Here is a 26,773-nt window from a genome sequence, read left to right on the forward strand (position 1 = left end):
CAGTATCTCAGATCCACCCACTCCTGTCCATCTCCAATGCCACGCCTCCCTTCAGGCCACCCTCAGCATGCACTCAGAAACAATAGTCTCCAAACTGGCCTCACCCCTCCACTCTGAGCTACATCCCTGTGAGAGCCAGAATGCTCTTTTGAAAAATGTGAACCAGATCCGTGTTTTTTGTCCGTTTGCAAACTTTTCACGGCCTTCAATTTTACTGAAGAATAAAACCTCTGGCCTGTGAGACCCTGTGTGAGGTAGCCCCTGCCTAACGCTGCCTCTCCCCACCCCCCATCGCAATTCTCTGGGCCCCAGCCACACTGCTTCCTTGCTGCTCCTGGCTGCCAGTCAAACTCGCTTCTGCCCAAAGGATTTGCACCTGCTGCTGGATGCCCTCTCTCCTCGAAGTCACTCCTTGGAGAGGCTTTCTGGTCACATCAGCTGGCTGTACTTCGCCTTCCCCCCAAGAATCTGTTTTTCTTCTTCATCACTCCCGTCTTAAATTTTATTTTTTGTTTGTTCAGGAGTCACTGGCCAACCCTCCTGACTAGGACATCAGCGTATTTACACGAGGGACCTCCCCAGTAGATGATTGGGAAATATTTATTGGCTGACTGACTGACTGACCAAATGAATGAATGACTTACCCCAAGTCACAGGGCGAACCATTGGTAGGGACAGGACTTCTGTAGACCTGGGCTTTGGGCGCTGCACTCCAGATGTCACTGTTTGCTGACACATTAGCCCCAGGGCGCCACCCGGTAAACAAAGGCAGATGTGAGAGGGCATGAGGCCGGCAGGGAAGCAGCCAGCCGCTGGGAGCCCCCTCCGCTCTCCTCTCAGCCACCCCGAGCTGGTCCCCCCCGAGGCCCCGCCTCTGGGTCCCCGATGCCCTGCCACCCCAGCCCTCGCAGCCCTCACACTCCTCCGCGTGGTCCCGCCGGCCGTCGGGGCGCATGGACGGGGCTGGAGCCCGGGGGACCCCCGCGGTCGCCAACAGGGGAGCGGGGCGCGGGGCGCCGCCATGAGGAAGCAGAGCGTGCGTACGGCCGCACTCATCCTGTGCATTTTGTCGTACCTGCTGGTGGGCGCCGCCGTCTTCGACGCGCTCGAGTCCGAGGCGGAGAGCAGCCGCAAGCTGCTGCTGGCCCAGAAGCAGAGCGAGTTCCGGAGGAAGTACGGCTTCTCGGCCGAGGACTACCGGGAGCTGGAGCGCCTGGCGCTGCAGGCCGAGCCGCACCGCGCCGGTCGCCAATGGAAGTTCGCCGGCTCCTTCTACTTCGCCATCACAGTCATCACTACCATCGGTGAGCGGCCCCGCGCGCCTCCCAGCTGCGCTCGCTCGGTCCTGAGCCGGTCCGGGCGCCTCTGGGTTTGAATCCCATCTCTGCCCCTCCCCAGCTGAGTGACCTTGGACAAGACGTTTCAGCTCACCGATCCTCACTTGCCCCCCCTCTGCGGATTGGGGATCTCATTTCCCGCAGGCAGGGCTGAGAGGAGTCAGTCACTCACGCTTGCCAAGAGGCTGGCATTCAGTAGTGGCTCAGAAAACGCCCCCAAGGGCTGGGAGATGAAGTGCGACTGGAAGCCCAAGTGGCTGGAGTTGCTTCCTTGCCTGGCTGCATTACACTTGCTGTGTGACCTTAGGCAAGTTGCTTAACCTCTCTGAGCCTCAGTGTTCTCCATAAAATAGGGGTGCTAATAGGTGCTATCCCAGGGCAGTGGTGAGGACCAAAGAGATAATATATGCAGAAGGTTAAGCACAGGCCTGACGCACAGAAAAAAAGTTTTTAAAAAAAGATTGATTTTTGTGTCATAATTATTGTTACTCCATGAGAGCAGTCCGTCTTAGTCACTGCTGTGTGGCCAATGCCTAGCACACAGTAGATGTTCAATAAATATTTGCAGGAGGAATGACATTACCACAAGCTTTGGACCTCGCCCTCCGGGATCCAGAGCAGTTCCTCTGCAGCATCTGGCCTGCCAGCTGTTCCCATGGCTACTGTCTGGCTGGTACCTGGGAGCCTAAGCCCAGGAAGCAGGAAGGGGAAGAAGCAGGCCCTGCAGGGTGCCAAGCTGGTGCCAGCCAGCTTCAGATGTCCAGGTGCCCCACTGGGCTCAGACGACACCCCTCTGAGCCCGTGCCTTAGAGAAAGTTTCTTGCAGTGAACGTGAACTGTGGGGTTAGCCGTGGAGTTAAAAGCTCAAGCTGTGCAGTTACAGAGACCTGAGCTGTGTTCTCACCTCTGCACCTCCTGCCTTCTCAGGCCACCACTTGTACCTTTCTGAGCTCTGGTTCCTTAACTTTAAAATGCAATTTTTCCTACATCACCGGTAGTTGCTAGGTTTAAATGAGGTCATGCATGTAAAATGTTTGGCACAGTGCCTGAGACTGCATAGGCACTATTATAATTATTAATTAGTAATAATGATAATTCATTATTTGCCAGCTGTGGGCCCAGCTCCCATTCAGCCCTTTTGCTGCCTCCTATTTTTTTTTATGGGGGCAGCCCTGCTTGTCTATCTTGGCTCAGCAGGACCCCTTTGCTCCCTTAAGCCTGAGACCCTCCCTGTCCCTGTGCCCAGTAGCGTGAGACTCCAACCCATCCCTTCTGTCTTCCCCCACAGTCTTTGGGGGATTCTTAGCTGGGTTTGGCCTCCCCTCCTGGCTGTTCCCCTCTGACATGCATCTGGGAGCCTTGGGAAAGGAACTAAGAGTGGGAACAGGAGGAGTTTTGCCTTTTCTGGCCTCCTGTGGGAGCCAGCTCTTGCTCTGTGGTCTCAGCTGGCTAAACCAGCCTTGCAGAGAGCCAGGCACCAGGGCCCCAGAGCCTGAGCTCTGCATGGACAGAAAAGTGGCGCTGGCGTTGCGGGGGGGGCGGGGGGTCGAGTTGACTCGGATTCATGGGGACTCCATGTGCGTCAGAGTAGAACTGTGCTCTGTAGGGTTTCCAATGGCTGATTTCTTGGAAGTAGATTGCCCGGCCTTTCTTTTGCAGTGTCTCTGGGTGGATTTGAACCTGCCAACCTTTTGGTTAGCAAAAAGCACATTACCCATTTACACCACCCAGGGACTCCAGGCATAATTTACAGAAAAATTAAAATTCACCCATTTTCGGGCTTCATTTATGCAAGTTCTATCAAACGCACCTTCCACGAAACCACCTCCTAGATCAAGACAGAACGTTTCCATCACTCTCCCAGATTCTGCCATGCCCCTTTGTAGGGCCAGCCCCAACAACTGGCAGTCACAGATCTGTTCTGTGTGGTTTCCAGAATGCCATCTAAATGGATTCACGAAGCATATAATATAGCCTTTTGAGAATGGCTTCTTTCACTCAGCCTAGTGCACTTGAGACTCGTCTTTTGTTGCCGGCCCTAACAGTAGTCCGTTCCTTTTTATTGCTGGAAAGAATTCCACGTATGGATGTGCCATAGGTTCGTTATCCATTCCCCAGTTGTTTCCACTTTGGGGCGATTCCGAGTAACCATGCGAGGTTTTAAAGCCAGGGAATGGCCTGGTTAGAACTAGGTTTTTAGGAAGGTCTCTGGGGGATGGAGAGGGGACCAGGCAGGAAGGCTGCAGAAGACCGTTGTTGAATGGAGCTGAGCGCTCACAACCCTCCCCTCCACTCTCCCTGCACAGGGTACGGCCACGCCGCGCCGGGCACTGACTCGGGCAAGGTCTTCTGCATGTTCTATGCGCTCCTGGGCATCCCGCTGACCCTGGTCACCTTCCAGAGCCTGGGCGAGCGGCTGAATGCGCTGGTGCGGCGCCTCCTGCTGGCGGCCAAGCGCGGCCTGGGCCTGCGGCGGCCGCGCGTGTCCACCGAGAACATGGTGGTGGCCGGGTTCCTGGTGTGCGCGGCCACCCTGGCGCTCGGGGCCGCCGCCTTCGCGCACTTTGAGGGCTGGACCTTCTTCCACGCCTACTACTACTGCTTCATCACCCTCACCACCATAGGCTTCGGCGACTTCGTGGCGCTGCAGAGCGATGAGGCGCTCCAGAGGAAGCCGCCCTACGTGGCCTTCAGTTTCCTCTACATCCTCTTGGGGCTTACGGTCATCGGCGCCTTCCTCAACCTGGTGGTCCTGCGTTTCCTCGCGGCCAGCACCGACGCACCGGAGCGCGCAGCCCATTGCGCCAGCCCGCTCCGCCCGGGGGCGCTGGAGACCCGCGGCCCCTCCCTGGCCCGCCGCCCACCCCGCACCCGGGGCCCCACCTCCATCTCTTATCGCATCCACCAGCTGGAGATGTCTGCCCGCGACAATCTGGGTTTCTCGCCCCCCTCGAGTCCCAGAGCCATGAGCAGCAGGCCCGGCAGGCCCCTGGTCAGGCGGAAGTCCATATGACAGCCCCACCTGGTGGGAGGTCCAGCCCGGAATGGGAGGGTCTGGGTTCTCCTACCAGTGCACCCTCCCCAGCTTGGAGAGGGGTGAGGGGCCGCGGCCTCCATGCTGTCTTCTGCCACCTCATTCCCTTCTGTGGCTGGCCCCCTCCCTCCTCTCCAAAAATACATTAAAGTTGCATCATCAGCACAAACGGGACTCTAAAGCCACCCTGTAGGTGCAGGTCCCTGTAGCCCAAATTGTTTGGGGTGGGGGGCGCATGAGCACTAGGAGAGGCTCTGCACAGGCCCACACGGCCCTCGAGCTGGCCCTCCCCAGCGGAAACAGATGGCTGCTTCTCTGTTGTGGGAAGAGGCTACTTTCCACATTGCAGGGGAAATGTACAGCTTTAAACAGTGGAATCTTATCAATGAGGCCAGATGCTCACACCGTTTGCAAAACCCAGGGATCAGAGCCTGGAGGGGACAGTCTACAGTCCAGGTGGGCAAGTCCCCACACTATTGAAATGGTCTACCATTCTCCTTGCCTGTCGAGTAGTGTGGAATCGGCCAGTGTAGAACCCTGTCCCTTCCACCCTTAAAACTGATGCCAGCCCCAACTAAGGACAGTAATGAGGGGGACCTTGCTGACACCCACCATCAGGGGACTTGGGCCAGCTGGACGCAGCCCAAGGCTGTAGGACAAGCCCTCTATTGGCAGCCATGAGATCTGGGTTCTATTGCCAGCCCCAATCACCAGCAGCATGGCCTTGGGGGACGCACCCCTCTCCCTGGGCCTCAGTCTCCACATGTGTGAAATGACTGGGCCTGCAGGTTCATCCAGAGCCCTGCTTCCTGCTGGGCATCTCTGGCAGTGCTCCCTGGGATGAACTCCAGCCCATAAAGAGATAATAATAAAGCCATGGCAGACACCTGGCATTCTAGCACTCAGACCCTTAAAGACCAACTGCCCGTAGCTTCCTAGGTAGAAATGTGTCAACACAAAGCCAGAGCAAGCCAGGTTAGAAAAGCCAAAAACTTTAATTTTCAACATGAGCTACATGGTCATGAACATAATGCAACGTGACCCACTCCAACCCAGGGGCCCGGAAACCCTCCCTCCCCAAAGGCCCCGGGCACACCTGCTCCTGGAGAGGGAACAAGGGAAAGGTGGAAGGATGGAGAGACCCCAGCCTGGGGACCCGGGTCCTGCCCTCCTGCCGCCCCCGAGGAGGCAGTCGTAGTGAAAGGATTCCAGATGTGATGCCTAAGGCCCCGGGTTCAAGTCCTCACCTCACCCTCACAGAAGCTCCGAGTAAAACGGGCACTGTCAGCCTACCTCACGGAGCGGGGAGTCAGATGAGCTCACGGACATGGAAGCTTCCCATCCGCTCTGAGGTGCTGTTCTGCAGATACGGCCCTCTCAGAGGAGTCACTACGGATGGGGGAGGGAGTGTTTGTCCCCTGGGCGTGGCACAGTGCTGCTACTCAATAAATAAATGCAGGTGACCTTGCTTGACGCAACAGCTGTGCCTCCAAGGGGAGTGGGCCTCTGGTGTTTCGAGCACTGGAACGAGCCCAGGAGCTCCCTGGTTGAAGGAGATGGATGATGAAGCAGCTTGTAAAGTGCATAACCACTCCCTAAATAATCCAGTCTAGGAGCCCTGGTGGCACACGGGTTAAGCGCTTAGCTGCTACCCGAAAGGTCGGTGGTTCAAGCCCACGCAGCCACTCCATGGAAGAAATTCCTAGTGATCTGCTCCCATAAAGATGACAGCCTAGAAAACCCAACTGGGCAGTTCTGCTCTGTCACATGGAGTCGCTATGAGTCGAAATTGACTCGGCACCTAACAACAAACTATCTGCTCTACTTCCTCACGATGGAGCTCTGCACCAACTTAAAGCAGGGTCTTAGGAAGGCGCCTTCCCCTCCCAGGGCCTCAGCTTCCTCCTCTTTAAAATGGAGGCGGTGACACCCCACCCCCTCCTACTGCCCAGGGGCTCTTGTGAGGGTCAAATGGTCCACTTGAGGTACAAGCACTTTGAAAACAAAACATTTGAGAAGCACTACAGGAAGGTCAGACGTTACTATATCTGAAGGTTTGTGCATGGATTTCCTTTAGATAAGGGGTTCTACAGCCGCCCCCACCCTCTCACAGCCTGGGCAGAAACTCTCCCTCCAGTTGGAGGGGCTACAGCCCACCTGCGGGAGCCCCCACCCAGGCAGCAAGGCCTAGACCAGATCCTGTGCCTCCTCAGTCAGTGAGGCCAGACCCCCATGTGAACTAAGTCTCTATGCCAACCTCCTCCCACAAACCCTAGCCCAGAAAGTGAGCTACTGACCCACCTAGATGGAACCAACCAGGGTTGTGCACCCAGGGCTAATATCATGGCAGATATTCCCTGGAGAAATGGTCTCCTGACTGTTAAGGGGAGACACACAACGCAACGTAGGCCCTGGTTCTGCCCCCATCACTTACTTACTTGCTGAGGGGTGTCTGACAAGTCACTTCCTGCTTCTGGACCTAAATTCTCAGATGGGCTACAACTTGCCCTCCCCATCTTCAGCCACTAGGAGGCTCCAAAGAGAAAGGAGGAAGAAGTGCTGAGGAAAGTGGGGGGCCCACTTTGCTCCAGCTGCTGGGAGGAGACCCAGCTGAGGGTGACACGGAACTCACAGGTGATCCCAAGGGCACCTTTGCACTGGGCCTCCGTCTTCTGTCTGCAAAATGAAAGTGGACTTCACTAGATAGTCTCAAAGACACTTCCCCTTTAGAATGAAGAGAATTCTGGAAAAGGAAAATGGAGCTGTCTCCCTCCCACAGTACCCCTGCCTGTGACTGCTGGGATTGAAAAAAGCCTCATCCCCTAGAGACCCAACCCCCCAAAAGGCCCTCAGACTCCACCCTGTCTGCTCCTCCCCCATGGTGGTGTTCAAGGGCTGCTGGAGAAGGGTCAGTCAGCAGCAGGAGCAGGCTGGGTTTGAAGATTTCCCAAAGCTAATAATGAAAAGAGTCACTCCCCAGCCCCAGACCCCCGTCCTTTGGTGAGGGCAGACAGTGGTTCCCATGCCAAATGGTCAGAGCCCCTTTGAAGAGGGCACGTGCTCACAACGATGATACAAAGAAACAGGGCTCCAGCCCCCACCCCAGCCCACCCCTCCAGGAGGTGAACAGAGATTTCACAAAACAAACAAGAAAACCACCGAGGGGGCCCCTGGTGACCACCCCCAGGGTGTTGTTATTGCTTCGGAGCTCTCACCCTCTTTGTAAAGGTGATACAGTCACCAGAGGGGGCTCAGGCTGGAGGGGAGGCCAAGTCAGCTCCAAGCCCCTCTCCCGCTGGCTGGGACAGCTAGGCCTAGCCCGTCTTCCAAAAGCTGCCCCTAAACAACCAGAGCAGCAATGGTTGGAGAGAAAAGGCGCTCTCCTGGCTCAAAATATTCTAAATGGTAATAAACAAACAGCAGAGAAATCATACTGGTTAAAAAAATGGGGGAGGGGCTGGTCTGAGCCTTGGCTGTGAGTCCCCCAGAGCCTTGCTCCTTCCTGGCATCTCCACTGGGCTTCCCAGGGGCCCTCGCATAACTGGTCTGTCTCCAGGCCTCATCCTGGGAGAACACAGACATCTGTGCTCCTTGTTTTACCTTCCAGACAGATCCAGAGCCCAGCCTTGGGATTTGACCTGCCACAATGCCAAGAAGCTCTGAAGACCCCCTGGACAAAGGGGGCACCCCATCTCCCCTTCCAATGCAGTGTGAGAAACTCCATGAGGGTGATAAAGCTCAACCAGAACTTTAAAAGACATCCAGGCTGAGGGGAGCCCAGAATGTCTAGGTGGAAGGAACAGCCCAGTCAACCACATAGCCTGGGCATCACCCGGAGAAACTATGCCCTCCAATGGCGTCCAGGCCCCTCCACCAAGGCCCAGCCGCCCCCAGAAGTGCTTCATAAATAAAATCGGTACTGAGGATAATAAATCAGAGTGTTTGAGTATAATGGGCAGCCCCAGCTATGACCCCACAGGGGGAGAGGGCGGGGACAAGGAGGGGCTGGCCTCCATGAACCAGGCTGCCCATCTGGGCCCCAGCCGGTGAAGAAACTGCCTCTCCTGGAATGTATTTGTGTCTCTTCCCGCCCTGTCCTGGGACTGTGTTAGGACTATGTATGAGCTAAGGGCAGGCCCCAGGGCTGGGGACACTAACTCTACCCAGCTAACCGGGACTACGCCCTACACAGCAGGGACTGGGTCAAGAGGGGTGGTGGGCTGCTGGGTGCCTCCCAGGGGAGGTGGCAGGAATGTGCTTCTATAAAGAAGGGCCAGCCTTCGTCCTCCCCAGCATGCAAAAGGGTTCCCGCAGGCCCTAGGGAGGGCCAGGGCGGGAAGGCAGCTACCCAGGGCTGCCTGAGGGCCAGCCCCCGATTCCTGCACTCATATCTGCTCCAGCCTTTCTCTCCTACAACCGTCTTGCCTTGAGCCAAGGTCAATGAGGCCAGGATAGCAGGTCCTGCCCTTAGTACTGGATGGTTTGTTGAAAAAGACTAAAATAGAGGAACTCCATCCCCTCCCCAGGTTTCCAGCCTGGGGGAAGAGGGGGTGTAGATAAGATGACCTTTGACCTCATCCAACAAAGAGGGATTCTCCTGTTTAGGAAACCTTTACCTTGGCACCCCTAATCCCAGCCCAGCTTTCCTTAGCCTCCCCTCCAAACCAGCACCCCCAAAATACAGAAATGGGGAGCTTTTGGGGCTCCGGTTCTAGAGAATCAGGACCCCTCAGCTCCTCTGCCAAAACAGCAATGACAAAGCTCTTTCTGGTCCCCCAGAAGTTCCCAAACTGGCTGTGGCAGCCCCATGAAGCAAGGTGCCCTGGGGGTCTGCAGTCACTGCACCAGGCCCCAGACACCTCCTCCTTTCCTTTGATCTCTGCTGGACACAAATTCCTAGAGCCACTGAAAGAGGGGCAGGCAGAAGGGGACGGACAGATGGACTCAGACAGGCTGCGGCAAAGCTCCTTCCACAGGCAGGCGGAGGGAGGCCTGAGCTCCTCTTCAAGTTGGGGCCCTGGGCCCCAAGGAGCTGGCTCCGGATCCTTGCAAAGCTGCCCCATCAGCTTTGGGGCAGGAGTAGCTGCCTGAACCCGGTGCCGCAGGAAAGACACTTGCTGGTAATTGGCACCATGGAGATGGCCGGCTGGGTTCTGGACTTGGCTCTGGGCAGCGAGCTTCCAAGGAGGGAAAAAGGGAGGCAGGGAGGTTGGACAGTGTTTGGGACAGAAGAGTGGTTTGCTCTGCCACCTCAGTCTTTCCTTTCTCCAGACTTCAGCCACATCCACCAGGTCAAGAACCGGCCAAGTCAAAAGTGCAGCCAATCCCGTTGGGAGAGGGAGGGTCTCAGGGGGTAAGAGGCAAAGAAGGGGTGAGGAGGGGCCCAAGGGGGGCAGGTCTCCCCTTTCTGCTTCCCCCCTGTGGGGGAGAGCCCCATGATCCTCTGTATAGTGTGCCTCAGGGCCTGGGGTTCCAGGCTGGGGCTCGGAGGTCTCCAGGCCATCTTGGGGAGCCCCTCCCCATCCCCGGCACTAAGATCGCTCGCCACAGGGCCCCACGGTGCTCTCGAGGGACAACTGGGATGCCTGCCGGAGCAGGGGGCCTGTGGCTGGGTCCACCATAGAGGAGGTGGGAAATAGCTTGTACCAGCCCACGGCCAGGGTGGTCAAGTCCAGCTCCTCCAGCAGCACACGGGCCACGCCCATGAACTGCTTCCGCTCCATCCGCCCGTAGTTCCCCCACACGATCACCTGCGAGGCAAGAGACACAGTGGTTCAAATTCTACCAATGCCATCCACAGACCCCACATCAGAATATCCCACACACCATTCATCTCCAAATCCTGTGGATTCTACCTCCTCAAAATTGCTCAAGTCGGTGTCCAGCTACTACTACTGAATATTTGGATCAAAGATTCTATAGAATAATCCAGATGGAATCCAGACTTTCAGGAGCCATTGAGGCTAGATAAACCCAAAGGAATCTTTAAACTTTAAACCAAATATATCCCCTGAAGTCTTCTTTAAACCAAATAATATTGTTGTTGTTAAGTGCCATCGAGTCAGTTCCAATTCATAACAACCCCATGAACAAAAGAACGAAACATTGCCCGGTTCTGTTCCATCCTCCCAAATGTTGCTATGTTTGAGCTCATCGTTGCAGCCACTGTGTTAATCCATTTCATTGAGGGTCTTCCCCTTTTTAGCTGACCCTCTACTTTACCAAGCATGATGTCCTTCTTCAGGTACTGGTCCTTCCTGATAACATTTCCAAAGTATGTAAGATGAAGTCTCGCCATCCTTGCTTCTAAAGGGTATTCTGGCTGTGCTTCTTCCAAGACAGATTTGTTCATTCTTCTGGCAGTCCATGGTATATGCAATATTCTTCGCCAACACCACAATTCAAAGGCATCAATTCTTCTTCAGTCTTCCTTATTCACTGTCTAGCTTGTGCATGCAGACGAGGCGATTGAAAACACCATGGCTTGAGTCAGACACACTTTAGTCCTCATGGTGACGTCTTTGCGTTTTAACACTTTAAAGAGGTCTTTTGTAGCAGATTTCCCCAATGCAATACGTCGTTTGATTTCTTGACTGGTGCTTCCATGGGTGTTGACTATGGATCCAAATAAAATGAAATCCTTGACAACTTCAATCTTTTCTCCATTTATCATGATGTTGTTTATTGGTCTAGTTGTGAGGATTTTTCTTTTCTTTTTTAATGTTGAGATGTAATCCATACTGAAGGCTGTAGTCTTTGATCTTCATCAGTAAGTGCTTCAAGTCCTCGTCACTTTCAGCAAGCAAGGTTGTATCATCTGCATATTGCAGGTTGTTAAGGAGTCTTCCTCCAATTCTGATACCACGTTCTTCTTCATATAGCCTAACTTCTCGGACTATATGCTCCGCATATAGACTGAATAAATATGACGAAAGGATACAACCCTGACACACATCTTTCCTGATTTTAAATCATGCAGTATCCCCTTGTTCTGTTTGAACAACTGCCCTTGGTCTAAGTACAGGTTCCTCATGAGCGCAATTAAATGTTCTGGAATTCCCATTCTTCACAATGTTATCTATAATTTGTTATGATCCACAAAGGCGAATGCCTTTGCATAGTCAATGAAACACAGGTAAACCAAACCATAGTCTAGCTTAATTAGTAAAGAATGTCTGCCTTGAGTATTGAGCTCTTTTAAAGAACTGTCTACATGGGATCAGACTGACAACAGCAACTCAAAAATGTGGATAGGAAACTTAGCAGGCAGTGAGTTTATGTAACTGGAGGAGAAAAAACTGAGAAAAGGACGGTGAGAATGGCTGCACAACTCAAAGAATGTAATCAGTACACATGTAGAAATTGTTGAATTGGTGTATGTTCTGCTGTGTAGACCCTCAACAACAATGAATAATTAAAACAGAAAAAAAAAGTATGACAAAAAAATTTTGCTCAAGTCCATCCATATTTTCCTGTCTCCAGTATCCCCATTACTGGTGGCCTGGCTGATTGACTTCCCATCTCCAGTCTTGCCTCTCCATCCATCTTCCACACTGCCCATTTTTGAACCCAGGCCTTGGAGGTTGGTCCTACATCAGAAGTCCCCTGACTTCTTGCCCCAGGAGCCTCTGTTTCCAGACCCTCAGAAACCCCCAAACCCCCAAACATGGCACAAAGTTTCAAAAATGGCTGGTACTGTCTATGATACTAGCTTATGTCCTTTTTTCAACCAGATCCTTTTTTTGCAGTGCCTTTCCATTTCTTGGCCCCCACCCTCTCTTTCAGCTGCCACTTGGGCAGGTTCTGGGGCTGTGGGGCCCTCATTTTGCTGCCTTACACCCCAGCTTCTTACTCCATCCCCTTCTATGAGGGTAGGGAAGGTTCATTCACTCAGTAGAGCCTGGGGTTTAAAACAAGCCTTTGGAGTCAGACATACTTAGGCTCATACCCCAGCTCTGCCACTTACTGGCTGTGTGATCCCAGGCAAGTCAGTTAACCTCATTGAGCCTCAGTGTTCTTTTTGGTAAAACTGGGATGATTCCAATTCAATGTACCTCACAGGCGAGGACCGAAGGACAGCATGGATGTAAAAGCTCACTGTGAGCTACAAGCTGCTCCTCCAGCGTCGAGGGTAATGTTAAGACAACGTGAGCCAACATCATTGTTTAATGTGTTCCAGGGACTATGCTAAGGCTAAACCAGCCTTAGATTCAATCTTCCCAACAACTTTGCACAGGAGGAAGCATTATCCCATTTCACAGATGTGTAAACTGAGGCACAAAGAAGTTAAATCACTTGCCTACTCAACTAACAAGAATTCAGTGCACCTGTAGCAGCTCATCAGAAGCCCCACTTTGGGGGCACAGGTAGAGTCACTGTCACTGGCATTCCGATTTCACTTGTGGTAGGGTCTGTCCTGCTCTGACATTAATCGGAGCACTCATTAATAGTACCCTCCTAACGGCTAGGAAGACCCCTGGTCACTCAGTAGTTAAGAGTTCAACTGTTAACCAAAAGGTCAGCAGTTCGAATCCACCAGCTGCTCCTTGGAAACCCTATGGAGCAGTTCTATTCTGTCCTATAGTGTTGCTATGAATTGGAATTGACACAACGGCAACGGGTTTGATTCGGGTTTTTTTTTATTGGCCAGGAGCCAAACATCCTCAATAGACCCTCAGACTGTTATCACTGTGCTCCAGGTCATGCCCCTAGCCTCCAGAGATTAATAATTTTGGCAGCCATTTGTAGAGCATTACTACAGGCCAACCTTGCAATGCTTTTTTTTTTTTTTTTGCACAAACAACACATTTCACAGTCACAGTAGCTGTCTTAGTCATCTAGTGCTGCTATAACACAGATACCACAAGTGGATAGCGTTAACAAAGAGAAACTTATTTTCTCACAGTCCAGTAGGCTAGAAGTCCAAATTCATGGTGTCAGCTCCAGGGGAAGGCTTTCTTTCTCTGCCGGCTCTGGAGAGGGGTCCTTGCTGTCAATCTTCCCCTGGACTAGGAGCTTCTCTGCTCAGGAACCCTGGGCCCAGAGGACATGCTCTTCTCCCCACACTGCATTCTTGGTGGTATGATGTCCCCCCTCTCTGCTAGCTTCCCTTTCCTTTTATCTCTTGTAAGATAAAAGGTAGTTCAGGTCACACCCCGGGGAAACTCCCTGTATGTTGGATAAGATATATGACCTGGGTAAGGGTGTTACAATCCCACCCTAATCCTCTTTAACAGAAAATTACAATCACAAAATGGAAGACAACCACAGACAACTGGGAATTATGGCCTAATCAAGTTAATACACACATTTTTGGGAGGACATAATTCAATCCACGACAGTAATGTTACCAGGTAGAAACTATTGTCATCCTCATTTTATAGATGAAGAAATTGAGGCTCAGAGAGGACCACATTCAAAGCTACACAAAAGGTTGTGGCACTCAGATCATCAACGGTCATGATTTCCCTGCCCCTCACTCTGCACCCCAGTGCCCCTCACCTGCAGGACTTTGCCCTGGGGGCTCTCAGGAAACAGCAGCACCTGGTTATACAGCGGGTCCAGTGACTTGCGAGCGACTTTGGTCTTCTTCTTGGCAATGCAGACACCATTCTCTAGCAGGTAGGCCTTGATGTAGGCCGCTGGGGACAGAGGCCAGTGGGGGTCAGTGTTGGCTCTGGCCCTCATAGTGAGGGCAAAGGGTGAAGTAGAGAAAAGCCACCCACCCGCTGCTGGGGACTGGAGTGCCTGCATGGGGCCTGGAGAGGAGGCAACAGGGTCAAGTGGGTGGGTGGGACCTACTCCACCTCCTCTGGTGGTCCTCACTGCCTTTGGCACTTCTATACTTACCTGTTAGCCCTTGATTCACCCACCCCTTCCCTGGCTACACTTTAATCTTCTGACCCACTCATTCAGTTAATGCTTGCTGAGCTCCTACTGTGTACCAGGCATCCTACTAGGCACTGGGATATAACGACAAACAGGAAAGATGGTCCCTGCCCTCCAGCTTAGTCCGGTGGGGGAGAACACCAAGGTCAACAACCTTAATAGGTCCCAGAATGAGCCCTAAACCACCATGGAAGTCATTAGGGCAGGGACAGAGGGGTCCTACATACTTGGGCCCCTTTTTCTCCCTTCTAGAGCCCAGGCATCCCTCTGGATCCCCTGTCCAGACCTCCATCCCTGCCTTGCAGAGGGGTGGGCAGCTCCCACACCTGGCAGTGTCTTCGAGCCTGGCTTGGCCGTCAGGCCGCGAGCCTGGATGATGTCTACTTCAAGCTGACCATTCCGCTCCTGCAAGCCGATCTCCACATCTCCTGCAAGAGATACGACTGGGAAATAACCTAGAAGCTCAGTAAGGGCTCAGTTCCTCCTCTTCTTAGAGAAGAAACCCTCTTCCCCTGCTCCTAGCCCCAAACAAACCCAGAATCAACTCCCACACCAAGTTCCAGGCCCTGCTAAGGGCTTGGCAATTGTGGGCCAGGCCCTCTGGCTTCAAACAGGCCTTGGGACACTCACCCATTGGAGTGGTGGCCAGGGTCTGGCGGCCCACAAACTGCGCTGGCCCCATGCTGCCTAGAAAGTCACTGAACTGGGCGTCCGATGCCAGGCAGACTCCCCCATAGTTAAGGCTGCAAGAAGAAAAGAGGAGATAAGTCATATGTTCCCAGGGGCCAGACAGAAAACTCCGGCGACTCAGGTAGTCGGCTCTAGAATGTCCCTTATTGCATGCAATTTTGGTCCACAGGCACCATCAAGCCTCAGCAGACGGTGTCCTAACTCTCCCTAGTCTTAACCACCCTAAAATTTCAGCTCCTACTCCAAAACTCCAGGGCTTAGCTTTTGTGTCCTGTATCATTTCCCTACCTGCCCTTGCTAAGTCTTAGATTCCATCTCCATTAAATGCATATGACAGTTGCTAAGAGTCAGAAGAAGTACAGCCAAAATGTTCCTTAGAAGTGAGGCTGGTGAGACTTTGTCTTACGAACTTTGGACCTATTATCAGGAGGGACCAGTCCCTGGAGGACATCATGCTTGGTAAAGTGGGGGGTCAGCAAAAAAGAGGAAGACCCTCAATGAGATGGACTGACATATAATGGCTGTTAACAATGAGCTCAAACATAGCAACAATTGTGAGGAAGGCACAGGACTGGGCAGTGTTTTGTTCTGTCGTATACAGGGCTGCTACTGAACCAACTTGAGAACACCTAACAACGTTTGTCACAAGTGCCTGGCATATGTGTGTTAGTGCCTTGATACTCAGAGTATGGCCCAAGGACTCACAGTCTGCTGAGTCAGACTCTAGTTTAACATGACCCCTAGATGGTTTGTTTGCACAGGAAAGTCTGCAATGCGTTGGGCCAGTGGACATTGAACTTGAAGGTGTCCATTCGTGGCTGCTGCTTGGGTGCTCAATATCCATCCTTTGATAACAAGACCTCAATTCTCCTTTGGGGAGCCCCTTCCCCACTCTCACTGGGTATGCATCCCATGGAGAGGCACAGACCCAGCCCCATTGCCTGGCCAATCAGGGTACTCCCTCCCTTGGGCCAATGACTGGCTCAGGGGCAGGTGTGTGCCCCAATCCAGCCCCCAGGAATCTGGCCTGGAAGCTTTGTTTGAATTGTGGGAAATGAGAAGCTCTCTTTTCCAGCAGCCATGAACCTGGGACATAGGCCTGGAGCGTCTAGCAGCCATCAAACTAGCTAAGAGACCAAGTTCTGATGGCACTATGGGAGCTCTTGGACCAAGCTCAGTCCAAAGCAAGTCATTTCATCTTTTTTTCTTGGTTATATGTCAATAATAATAATAAACCCCAAAACCCATTGCCATCAAGTCAATTCTGATTCATAGTGACCTATAGGACAGAGTGGAACTGCCCCATAGGGTTTCCAAGAAATGGCTGGTGGATTTGAACTGCCAACCTTTTGATTAGCAGCCAAGCTCTTAACCACTGCTCCACCGGGGCTCCAAGAGTAATAATACTTGTTACATATTTTATAATATAGTAAGTTCCCGGGTTACAAATGTCGGACTGACAGACAACTTCACCTTGCACTTTACTGTTATGTAAATTTACCTTCACTTTGAAATGACTGAACCAACCTCTCCTGGAAACAAATTCTTCATCACGATCACCTTCACTTGGCGCATGTGCAGCTTTTTTAAAGTAAGGCTAAATAAGAGCCATGTACACCTGTTCTGACTTACAAATTACCTACAAATTCAACTTAAAGGCACAGTCAGGAACAGATCTCATTCATAACCCAGGAACTGCCTGTATAATTAAAATTACGTGTATTTATATAATAATATGGGGTCTCTGGGTGGTACAAACAGCTAATGTGTTTGGCTGCTAACTGAAAGGTTGGAGTTTCAAGTCCACCCAGAGGCACCTTGGAAGAAAGGCCTGATGATACTTCCAAAAAATCAACCACTGAAAACCCTATGGCCCTGAGTTGCTTTTCAAACCTTGAATTGAAACTATCCCCTGAAGTTCACCTTTAAATTAAGTAACAGTTTAGCCCAAAGAGTAAAGATTGTCACCCTTGACTATTGCATTAAGATATATATATATATATATATACACATATGACCAGGAAACCCTGGTGGCATAGTGGTTAAGAGCTACGGTTTCCTTGGAAACTCTATGGGGCAGTTCTACTCTGTCCAAGAGGGTTGCTATGAGTCAGAATTGGCTCAATGGCAATGGGTTTGGTTTGGTTTTTATATAAGACCAAAGGAACCCTGCTAGCTCAGTGGTTAAGTGTTTGGCTGCTAACTGAAAAGTCAGTGGTTCAAACCCAGCAGCTGTTCCACAGGAGAACGATGTGACAATCTGCTTCCATAAAGATTACAGCCTTGGAAACCGTCTGGGGCAGTTCTACTCTGTCCTGCAGAGTTGCTATGAGGCAGAATAGACTCGAAAGCACACAACAACAAAAACGTGTAAGACCAAAGGGTCAACACCTATTTTAAAGCGTATATGAGAAGGTGAAGGGCAGGGAGATTAAATAAATGGAAGTGAAACAACTAGAACAGAAATAACGAGATATTGACACAATATGAAGAATGTAACCAGTGTTACTGGACATTATGTTCAGAAACTGTGGAATGGGAGCGGGGGTTCTGCTGTGTATATTTTCACCAAAAATGAAACTAAAAAAAAGACTCTATGGAGCGCAGCTCTACTCTGAACATACCTGGAGTCGCCACACAAGGCTACTGCCCGATCGAAGTTTTTGTGCACTCTTAGGTATTCAATTCCAAGTAAACTTCCGGGGGAGACAAGAGAAGGCCGTGTGTGCAAAGAACTTACTACTTTGCTGGGGAAACGTGTTGCTCCAAAATAAAGACCATAACATAATCCTGTCCACAGCAGGTGGTGAGAGCCAGAGCTGATTATCTGATAGATAAGGTAAGCACGGTGATTACCTTCTTACCAGATCAGTAGTGAAAAATTTCACATATGAAGTGGTTTACTACAGATTAGTAAGTAAGCCCAGTGCTTACTGGGTCATCTGCCCGCTAGGGATTGTAAATTTGAAAAGAAGCTTTGATTCTGTAGGAAGGTGCTGTGGGGTTGGAAGAAAAATAGATGCCAACCATACCTAGAAGCAGAATCTTTGATGTGGTGAAAAATGTGAAATTGTTCACTACAGATGATCTGGTAAGCAAGATAAGCACCGTGCTTACCTTGCCTATTGGATAATCTGCCCCTGGTGGGAGTCTAGGGTCAGTCAGAAGGGAGGGATCATTGGTTGCTGCAGTGACCCAGAATGGATGGCTCTGAACTGGGGCCAAAGGAGACACAGGTTCAGCAGACAACGGAAGAGGAAAGCAGGCATACCACTCGGGGGAGGGGGGCGAGGAATACAGCACAAGCAAAGGCTTGGGGTGGTCTGAGCAGGTGCAGTGAATCCTTAGAGGCTACAGCAGGTACACGTGAGGAGGAGCAGAGAACGAGGCTGGGGCTGACGAGTAAGGGTCCTGAATGGTGGGAGAGAGTTTAGACTTAATGATCCTCTTCACTTAAGACAAAGAAGCTCTCCTAAACCGTGAGAAAACTAATTTCTGTTTGTTAAAGCCACCCATTGTGGTATTTCTGTTATAGCAGCTAGATAACTAAGTCCCATTTTATAGATTTCGCTAGAGGTTAAGTGACTTGCTCAATCACACAGCTAGCGTGTGGCCCCGCCCATGGCTAAGTAACTTGCCCAATCACATAGCTAGCGTGTGGCCCCACTCATCTCCTCGGCACACTACCGGCTGAAGCTGCTACTCTAACGCTGCAACTCGGTTTGAGGGCTAGTTTTCCGACTCTGAGAACACGTTCAACCTGAGGGTTAGTGCCCCCAGGATGAGCCCTCCATCAATGACAAGGAGCTGTCCTGAGTTGGGGTAACTCGGTGGTACTCAGCCGTATGTCCGGTGCCGTCTCCCCGAGCTCCCCAGCAGGGCTGGGCTCCAGGGGCCCACAGGGCCAACAGGTTTGATAGCGCCCCTTTCACTAGCTCCCTTCCGCATCTCATCCCCGACTCCAATACTGGTGATGCCTGAGATAATCGACTTCCACTTGAGTCCCTGTCAGGGTCTGCCTCTGGACGAACCCAAACCAAGAGTGTGGCAGAGGAGTATTTGAACTCATGCAGCCAAGTTTCTGGGTCTATTACCTTAATTATGCAAAAACTGATTTTAAAAAAGTACAGAAAAAGCTACATATCTGGGGTTGAAATGTGCCCACTACTCTTGCAAACCCAAAGATGTTTAATTAACAGCACCACGGCGAAGGCCTAGGCTTCCTCACCGCTGGCAACAAGGCCTTTCCTCCACACCCCGAGTCTCTTGTTTTCACCTACCCTGGCTACCTGGAGGTCTGGGCTCCAAAAGCCTAAAAAATGGTGGTGCCCTGTGGGTTCCAAGGCCCTGAAGAAGCTCAGCTCCCAGTCCTGAGCGAGGCCTTCCGAAGCCTGAAATCGAAAGTTTCCTCCAACATCTGATTGTCTGTTCCTCGGTTCCTGGTGGAATTGTGGCAGACAATGGGGAACCAGCAGGCCTGGTAATTAGCAGTAATTGTTTATAATATCTGGGCGGCTGCCGGATTTCCCATCCCAGGGTGCCTCGCAGGCTGCCAAGGAACCAGGCTGACGCCCCAGAAACCCTGAACTGGCTATCACATCCCCCAGGCTGGGGCTGGAGGGAGGAAGACTGAAGTGTAGGCAGGTCCAACCACGTTGGAGACCCCACTCCTGGGGGTCGTCCCTGGAGCAGGAAAACAGGCAGAGGATACAAAGTCAGATCTGGTCTGCTCCTCCCTGGCCAGCTGCTTGCTGTGTGACCCCTCTCTGCACTCAGTTTTCTGTTCTGTAAACTGGAGCTCACGCTTACCTCCAGACAGGATTCAGCTGTTTAACTGGCCAGTGCCTGTGCGGTGCCAGTTTTAAATATTTGGAAAATCTCTGTCACAGGATCCATTAGAAAAGGATAAGAAAAAGCTTGCAGAATTATAAATGCCACATTCATGCTATTACTTAGATCCATTGATTAGCAGTATGCCTCGTATGCAGTAGGCTCTCAATAAATGCTCACTGCTGTATACCCTTCAGCTAGTCCCAGACTGGGAAAAGGAGGCAATAAAGTGTAGTAATAAAGACTGGACTTTGGCATAATACAGACCCTAGATTCCAGTGCTATGTACCCTAGGGCAAGCTTTATAACCTCTCTGAGCTGCAGTTTCCTCACATGTAAGATGGGAATACAGTAATGACTTTGTCAAGTTGTTGGGGGGAAGAGTCAGATAGGTAACACAGGCAAGGAGCTTAACACAGGGCCTGGCACAAGAGTATCTGCTGAATGAATGAATGAACGAACAAACGAAATACCACAGCCTCCTGGGCCCTGCTGTCTGGGCCTGGGAGACCTTCCTTTCCCTCTTCTGGGTGTTTTTCATGACATTTCTGATTCCAGACCTGTTAGGATGCACAGCATGTGGATGCCTGAGACCTGGCCCGGGCTGGTGGGGTGCAGGGTGGGGGCTGGAGCAGCCAGTCCTCCTGGGAGGAGGCAGGGGCCTGAAACAGGATTACAACCCGTGTTCTGCTGGCTTTTTATTTTGTGTTAATGGTGAAATGAGATTTCCTGCATTGCAAATCCTGTTAGTTCTGTTTGTGGAGCTGAAACCCATTTATCTTTTATTAACCTTTGAGCTGGGTTTGCCCCCTGGATTTTCTGTGTTCTCGGTGGTTAAGGAAGTAATTGGGTTATTTGGGGGTTTGACTCCATTCTGTTTTCCAGATGGATCACCCACTCAGTTGCATCCAGAAATTAAAAGGTTGCGCAGTCCTCTCGGTGACGTGGATTATGTGGCTCTGAAAGGTTTCAGTGATCTATGGGCTGTCTTTCTGTCCATCCATTAACTGCCCCCCCCATATGCCCATCCATCCATCCACCTCCCCACAGACTCGCTGAGCCTACAGTACACCCAGTTCTGCTCTAACGCAAGATATGCGATCCTAAAGATGACCTTGCCACAAAAAATCCCACAATACAAATCACAGAGCTTGAGCCCTGGTGGTGCAGTGGTTAAGAGCTTGGCTGCTAACCAAAAGGTCAGCAGTTCGAATCCACCAGCTGCTCCTTGGAAACACTATTGGGCAGGTCTACTCTGTCCTATAGGGTCGCTATAAATTGGAATCGACTTGACAGCAACAGGTTTTACAGGGAAAATGATGTTAGGGGCACAATACTCAGAAACTTTGTCAGCAACACATTAAAAGGAAAAAAAGACAGGAACCTAGTAAAAAATGGTAGCACATTTTTACATGTTAAATGGTTAAGAAATGCATAAATATTAAACATGCCACTTTTACCTTGAAAAAGACCTACAGTTGGCTTGTGGGAGTGGGTGTCTGAAGAGCTGTGGCCTGTGAGTGACTGTGAAGTGGTGGAAGCAGGGATGTCTGAATTGGATGGAAAGTTGGAACACCAGATGTGGCTGATAACACAGGTGAACCGAGGGAACAGGTAGATGTTTGAGAGGTGTGTGTTTTCTGTATTTACCTAGTGTGTCCCATGAATGAAACTACATATCAGCGAGTGCAAAATTCCTGCCCTGCTCAAATTGTTCCCTAATATTTCAATCGTGTTGGAGCCAATTCACATTTTCAAAACAAGTGTCCTAGCAGGACTGACTGTATGCTGGGATACACTGCATCCTGACTCCTGCTTCTCAAGCATTCAAGGCATTTCCAAGCCTGCCCCCTCCCCGAGAGTGTAGCTCATGGGCATGAAGCTCACGGGCATTGAGCTGGAGCCCTATGGCACAGTGGTTAAAGCATTCGTCTGCAAACCGAAAGGTCAGTGGTTTGAACCCATCTGCCCCTTTGAGAAAGAAAGATGTGGCAGTCTGCTTCTGTAAAGATCACAGCCTTGGAAGCCCTATGGAGCAGTTCTACTCTGTCCTATAGGGTCACTATGAGTTGCAATCAACTTGACAGCACTGAGTTTTTTGTTGTTGTTGTTAAGCCAGGCACTGATAGTGCTAAGCACTCTATCAATATTACCTCATTTAATCCTCTCAACAACGCTGTGATAAAGTTAGGTTCTCGTTGTTCTTGCTAGTTACTGTTAAGTCTGTTCCAACTCCTATCGACCCATGTGTGCAGAGTAGAACTGCTCCATAGGGTTTTCAGGGCTGTGACCTTTCAGAAGAAGATCGCCAGGCCTGTCTCCTGAGGCCCCTCTGAGAAGATCTGAACTGCCAACCTTTCAGCTAGTAGTCAAGTGCTTAACTGTTCACACCACCCAGGGACTCCTAGGTACTTATATTAAACCCATTTTGCAGAAGTGGAAACTGAGGCAGAAAAGTATTAAGTAACCCAAATAAGATCACTCTGCTAGTTGGTGGCAGACCCAGGGTTTGAACCCCAGGAGTCTAGCTCAAGAGTTCACATTCTTAACCACTATCCTATATGTCTCTAAGTGTCCTGAGGAGATCTTAGCCTCACCCAGAGCAAAGCACAGGGATTTGCCGGCTAGCTTTAGGGTCAGGCAGTCTTGGATTTGAAACCTGACTCCACCACTCCCTAGTTGTGGAGATACATTTGGCACCTCTCCGAGCCTCCATTTCCTTTTTGGAAAAATAGGAATAAATAACATTAGGATAGTCCTTGGTGCTGTTGTGTCAAATGAGATAAACTTCACAGAACAGAGTCTGGCACAAACGTTTAACAAAAACCAGTGCTTATAAAACAAAACAACAAATCTTCTTGTCTCCTGGCCTATAGCCATATCCTGCCCTGGTTCTGTTCTCCAGGCACAATGACTGCTAAATGGCAGAGGTGTTGAAGAGAAGGGAGCCCAGGCCATCCATCCCAGCCTCCTGAGTCCTTGGTTATTAGGGAAACAGCCATGGCAGGAACATAACCCTGAGCCTGGGGGCAGTGCCCCTGCTGTGGGTTCACACTCTGCTTCCCAGAACTGTGGGCACAGCGACTGACCTAGATACCCAGGGACCTGGATGCCGATGACCCAGACACTTCAGACAATGAGGAGGTGGAAGGAGCAGGGGGGCGCTGAGAGCCAGCTTTGAGAGCTGCAGACTTACAAGCAGGATGCTGAGGCTCTGGATTCTATGTGAGGAAGGAGACTGGGGAGGGGTGGAAGGCTAATTGCTTGGCCAGTGCACTGCAGTAGAGTGGAAGCTTGAGATGGGAGGGTCTCTGAGTGCCCAGCCCAATTGACTGGCATGTTTTAGGTGCTTAATCAACATTTGCTGAAATGAAAATCCACCTGCAGGAACACATATGCCCAGTGATGCACTCCACCACGGTCAGGCAGCTCCAGCAGCATCAGCTCCCACAGCCTGGGCTGCTCGAGCAAGGCTGGCTCCCTGAGCCTCAGCTGGGCTGGCAGAAGCCCAAGAGGAGGAGAGAGAGGGAGGAGGGTCACACCTCTTCCTGTTTCAGAGCCTGGCAGCTGAGCCCAACTATTGCCCAAAATACCTCCAGAACAGGAAAGGGAGGCTGACCACAGCTCAGTGTCCTGCCTGCCCCTTCCTCACCCAGGTGTTGGGGCAGTGGCAGCATCTGGCTGGACTCCATCAAGACTCAGCACCTGTCAGGAGGGCCAGACTCTCCACTCTGTTGGCCAGGCACCCTCCAACCCACCTGACCCTCCACAGTTATGGTCAAAACACTCACCCCGAACCTTCTAATAGTCATACTCATCACCCCAACATGTATTCAGAGCTTACTCTGTGCTAAGCACTTTACAGACACCATTGCATTGGGAGTGGCTCATTGTACCCGTTAGGCCACAAGCAGCAAAGTACCCAACTAACAGTGGCTTAATTAACAATGAACAACAATAATAATAGCTAATAATTACAGTGTTTGCTATGTGTAGACACTGTTCTAAGTGCTTTTATGTGTATTAGCTCATTTAATCCTCACAACAACCTTATGAGTGTTCTGTACTATTATCATCCCCTTTCTACAGATGCAGAAACTGGGCTCAGAGAGGTGAATTAACTTCCTCAAAGTTAGACAGCTACTAAGAAGTAGAAATGCAACACAACTAGAGTTGCCTGACTCCAGAGTCCCGGCTTTAAGCTTCTCTGTAATGTAATCGGAAACCCTGGTGGCAGAGTGGTTACGTGCTACGGCCGCTAACCAAAAGCCGGCAGTTTGAATCCACCAGGCACTGCTTGGAAACTCTATGGGGCAGTTCTACTCTGTCCTATAGTGTCACTATGAGTCGGAATCGACTCGACAGCAATGGGTTTTTTGGTTTCAGTAATGTAATTAAAGACCTTCGGGGACCTTAAAGCACATGGCAGCAACAGATAACAAGATCCCAGAGGCAAAGACAAGAAGGCAGGAGAGCACAGGAAAGCTGGTAATGGGGAACCCAAGGCTGAGAAGGGGAGAGTGTTGACATGTCGTGGAGTTGGCAACCAATGTCACAAAACAATATATGTATTAATTGTTTAATGAGAAACTAGTTTGCCCTGTAAACCTTCATCTAAAGTACAATAAAAATGAATAAGGTAACAAGATCCACCTCGAAGCAGCTGCCATGTCCAGGCATCATCTCGTTTCTCCCTCACACCCTCTGCCCATGCTGCTCCCATGGTAGGGAAGGACCTGGACAAGTATCGTGACCTCTCTGAGCCTCCTCTCCTCTTTTGCAAACTGGGAATACGGTTCGACTCCCCTGTTGCTGCCACTGCCCTCCCCATGACCTGGTCCTCTCAACCTTCCTGTGAGATGTTTCCTGGCCTCCCTGAAGCTTTGGGAGGCCAAGGGACATGCCCAAGGCCACCTGGAGGTCAGTGGCAGAGCCAGGACTAGGATCCTCTAGTCCTGACCCCTGGACCAGGATTTGTCCCTGGCACCACACGCTGAGACTCGCAGCTGTCCTCAGGGACCCACTGCCAACCAGGTGCCTGGAATATGTTCCTCTGCATTTTGCTGTCTTTGCCAGGCGGGTTTCTCGGGTTAAAGAAAACACTCGTTCCCTTCCTCCTCCCCTCCCTTCCGCCTGTCCGCATCCTCTTCTTTCTTATCACCCACCTGAAAGTCTCCTAGGAGGTGGGTGGAACAGCAGCGTCTGCCAAGGCAAGGCCATTCACAGAGGCCAAAGACACCCAGTTTAGGAGGGACTGGGGCGGGGAAGCTTTCAGCCAGCAGAACCCCCAGGGGTAGGGCCAGAAATGGAGGGAGAGCAAAAGGTGGGGTCCCAGCCCAGCCCCACCCCTCATCTGCCCTTAGATAAGCCACTATGTCAACAGTATGCTAAGCCACAATAAACCAGTTGCTATGAGTTGATTCTGACTCATGACAACCCCATGTGTGTCAGAGTAGGACTGTGCTCTGTCAGGTTTTCAACAGCTGATTTTTTGGAAATAGATCACCAAGTCTTTTTTCTGAGGTGCCTCTGGGTAGACTCGAACCTCCAACCTTTCGGTTAGCAGCTGAGCCCATTAACCATTTGCACCATCCAGGGACCCCAACAGAACGTTCTGTGATAATGGAAATGTTCTATTTTCTGCGCTTTCCAATAAAACAACTAGTAACCACATGTTGATATTAAGCACTTGAATGTGGGTAGCTCAACCAGAGGACCTGAATTTTAAATTAAATTTAATTAGCGTTTAAATAGCCACATGTGGCTATTGTACTGGACAGTCTCAACTCCTCCTGTACACAGCGAGGACCAATCCACTCACCTAGAGATGGCTGAAACCAGGAAGGGATGTGGTGCTGTGGAACAAGCTCCAGCTAGGAGTCAGGACCCTGGGTTCTAGACCTACTAACTGCTGTGCGATCCAGGGCAAGGTCATTAACCTCTCTGAGTGCCTTGGTTTTCTGTACAATAAGGAAGTTGTTTTGAATCAAGGTTTCTTTGCCAGGGACTCATGGACAGATCTAGGGGAATTTAGGAACCCCTACAAGTTATATGAGAAGAGTATGTCTGGATAACTGTGGGTGAGAATGTATGTGTGTGTATAAGTGTGTGTGTGTGTGCACGCGCGCGTGTGTGTGTATTTCTGGGGGGAAGGCTCAAAGCATTCCCAAAAGTCTCAAAAGGGTCCATAATTTCTCCACTGAGAACCCCCAGTCTGGATAATTCTTCAGCCAGAGAGCTTTTTAAAAATGGAGTTCCTGGGCTCCACTCCTAGAGATTCTGATTCTGTAGCTCAGACACAAGGCCCTGCAATCTATATTTTTACCAAGATACCCAGTGATTCTGATGTGCGGCCAGAGGAGAGAAATGCTGGCCAGGGCCCAGTCAGCACTGAGGTTTTATGATTTGAGGTACGTGAAGCTACTTTGTCAAGCAGTAGTCTCTGTGTGTGTGTGTGTGTGTGTGTGTGTGTGAAGCTACTTTATCAAGCAGTAGTCTGTGTGTGTGTGTGTGTGTATAAAACATTCACTAGGGATTTAAGAAAATAAAAAAAGGGAAGAGGAAACAATAATGATGGTAATAAGACCTTTCTCCTTTCCTCTGACCCTGGGCAAGTTCCCTTCTTTATTTATTTATCCACATTGATATACAGCTTCTTACATGTTGCATGTGCCAGGCACTAAGGTACTGTCCTGTGCTCTTTGTAAATATTAACCCATTTTATAAATTGACTTGATGGCAACAGGTTTGGTTTTTTTGGTATGAGGTAGGTACTACTGTCCCCATTTTACAGATGGGGAAACTGAGGCCCAGAGACATGACTTGCCCAAGGTCATGCAGCTAATAAGTGTGGAGCCAGGATTCAAATCCAGGCAGCAAGGCACCAGAGTAGTGAGTCATCACCGGCCTGAGGCTGATTCAGGGCTCCTGGAGGGCAGTGCTCAGTCCTCCCTACCCCCCACCAAAGAAGACCGGGAGAGCCAGGCGGGCTGGC

The 26,773-nt window shown here is 50.9% G+C and overlaps 2 protein-coding genes across 3 annotated transcripts in view; one reads left to right on the forward strand and one right to left on the reverse strand.

Annotated features, from left to right (window-relative positions):
- Window positions 1–773: 773 nt before the first annotated feature.
- KCNK15 (potassium two pore domain channel subfamily K member 15) lies at window positions 774–4,540 on the forward strand. The gene is made up of 2 exons (XM_003411563.4): window positions 774–1,304; window positions 3,644–4,540. The coding sequence occupies exons 1-2, from the start codon at window positions 785–787 to the stop codon at window positions 4,348–4,350; spliced, it is 1,227 nt and encodes a 408-aa protein (XP_003411611.3). The 5' UTR covers window positions 774–784; the 3' UTR covers window positions 4,351–4,540.
- A 5,247-nt stretch (window positions 4,541–9,787) lies between these two features.
- The window catches only part of RIMS4 (regulating synaptic membrane exocytosis 4), a 62,264-nt gene continuing 45,278 nt past the window's right edge, over window positions 9,788–26,773 (reverse strand). For both annotated transcript variants that reach the window (XM_064276116.1, XM_064276115.1), the window contains exons 3-6: window positions 14,890–15,002; window positions 14,586–14,687; window positions 13,873–14,012; window positions 9,788–10,121 (exon numbers count right to left, since the gene is read on the reverse strand). In XM_064276116.1, the coding sequence (XP_064132186.1) occupies window positions 9,903–10,121; window positions 13,873–14,012; window positions 14,586–14,687; window positions 14,890–15,002 (574 nt within the window). In that variant the 3' untranslated portion in view covers window positions 9,788–9,902. The remainder of the gene's footprint in view (window positions 10,122–13,872; window positions 14,013–14,585; window positions 14,688–14,889; window positions 15,003–26,773) is intronic.

This window comes from Loxodonta africana, chromosome 24 (assembly GCF_030014295.1).
Source record: "Loxodonta africana isolate mLoxAfr1 chromosome 24, mLoxAfr1.hap2, whole genome shotgun sequence".
NCBI classification, from domain to species: domain Eukaryota; kingdom Metazoa; phylum Chordata; class Mammalia; order Proboscidea; family Elephantidae; genus Loxodonta; species Loxodonta africana.